This window comes from Brachypodium distachyon, chromosome 3 (genome assembly GCF_000005505.3).
Source record: "Brachypodium distachyon strain Bd21 chromosome 3, Brachypodium_distachyon_v3.0, whole genome shotgun sequence".
NCBI classification, from domain to species: Eukaryota; Viridiplantae; Streptophyta; class Magnoliopsida; order Poales; family Poaceae; genus Brachypodium; species Brachypodium distachyon.
The window spans coordinates 14,723,758-14,725,531 of record NC_016133.3 but is presented as its reverse complement, the minus strand read 5'-3'; the positions used below and the strand labels follow the sequence as shown (position 1 = coordinate 14,725,531).

Below are 1,774 nucleotides of genomic sequence, written 5' to 3'. Positions count from 1 at the left end.
ATGAAGGATCCTTCCCATGGGGGCGACAGTAGGAATCATTGTGCAACGCTTTGCTCACAATGAAGGGTCCTTCCCATGGGGGCGACAGTTTATGCATGCCGGTTGTTCGCTGCACAAGCCGGAGCACAAGATCTCCTTCCCGGAATACCCGCGGGTTTACCTTCCGGCTGTGGTAACGCCTTAGGTGTTGTTGATAGATGGCCGACCGAGATAGGGCCAATTCCAGTGCTTCTTCGAGCAGGTCGACATCATTTTCTCGGGCCTCTTTTACCTCAACTTCCGTATACATGGTCACTCGTGAAGAGTCATGTTCAATGTCGGCTGGTAAGACAGCTTCCGCCCCGTATACAAGGAAAAATGACGTATAGCCTGTGGAGCGATTTGGAGTTGTCCTGAGACTCCATAGCACAACTAGGAGTTCATCTAGCCAGCATCCTGGAGTGCGTTCCAGTGGCTCAATTAGCCGAGGCTTTATGCCGGCTAGAACCATGCCGTTTGCTCTCTCAACTTGTCCGTTGGACTGAGGATGTGCCACTGAGGCGATATCCAGCCGGATTTTCTTTTCCGCGCAAAGTCGCGCAAAAGGCCCTTCTGCAAAGTTTGTTCCATTATCCGTGATGACGCTATGCGGGTAACCGTATCTCAAGATAATGTCTTTCAAAAATGACACCGCAGTCTTGCCGTCACACTTCCGTATCGGCTTTACTTCAATCCATTTGGTGAACTTGTCAACCATGACCAGGATATGCGTCATGCCTCCTCCCGCCCTCTTGAAAGGTCCCACCATATCCAAACACCAAACAACAAATGGCCAAGTGATTGAGATAGTCTTAAGCTCCGATGCCGGCATATGAATTTTGCTGGCATACTTATGGCAACCATTGCACTTCCTGACCATGTCTTCTGCTTCCTGTAGCGCACTCGGCCAGTAGAAACCGTGCCGGAATGCCTTGCCCACCAATGTTCTTGAGGATGCATGATGACCGCACTCTCTCTGGTGAATACCCCGGAGTATTTCTTGTCCTTCTTCCGGCTCAACAGAGCGTTACAAGACGTTAGTAACACTTATCTTGTATAGTTCGCCATTGATAATGGTGTATGCCATTGCCTTTCTCTGAATTTGCCTTGCCGACACTTCCTCTTACGGCAGATTTCCATCCTTGAGATAGGACATTATCGGTTGCGCCCAAGCCGGCACAGGACGAGTTACGAAGACTAGCTCGTCTATCTCCATTGGTTCAACCGCCATTGCTTCAGCCGAGTTAGGACGCTCAGTCCCCGGGTTACCGGAACCGCTGCCGCTGTCAATTTCCATTGGAGTGACATTAGTTTCTGAGCTTGCCGGAATAAATATTGACTCTGATTCTGATGACGGCTTGATGGATGGCTTGCGTAAATGTTCCAATGCAACACCAGCCGGGATGGCCTGATGCGTTGATCCCAACTTCGACAGAGTGTCGGCTGCCTCGTTCTCTGCCCGCGGTATATGATGAAACTCACACCCTTCCAAGTGGCCACTAATCTTCTGCACATGAAAGCGGTATAGCGCCATATTGCCATCCAACGCATCCCAATTGCCAGAAGCTTGCTGGACTACTAAATCGGAATTGCCAAAGCATTGAATCCAGCGAACTCCAATCTCTTTTGCCATCCAACCTCATGTATGCCTCATTCTGCTCGTTAGACGTGTGAAGCAACTCCTTCACACGCAGCTGCTGCAATCGGAGCGCCGCTCCCGTGAGATTTGGCAACTCTTCTGTTGCAGCCTCGGCTG

General features: G+C 50.5%; 1 protein-coding gene across 1 annotated transcript; it reads right to left on the bottom strand.

Annotated features, from left to right (window-relative positions):
* Positions 1 to 1,141: 1,141 nt before the first annotated feature.
* Positions 1,142 to 1,552, bottom strand: LOC104584041. Its single transcript, XM_010238141.1, has one exon. The coding sequence runs from the start codon at positions 1,550 to 1,552 to the stop codon at positions 1,142 to 1,144; it is 411 nt and encodes a 136-aa protein (XP_010236443.1).
* Between the last annotated feature and the right edge of the window lie 222 nt (positions 1,553 to 1,774).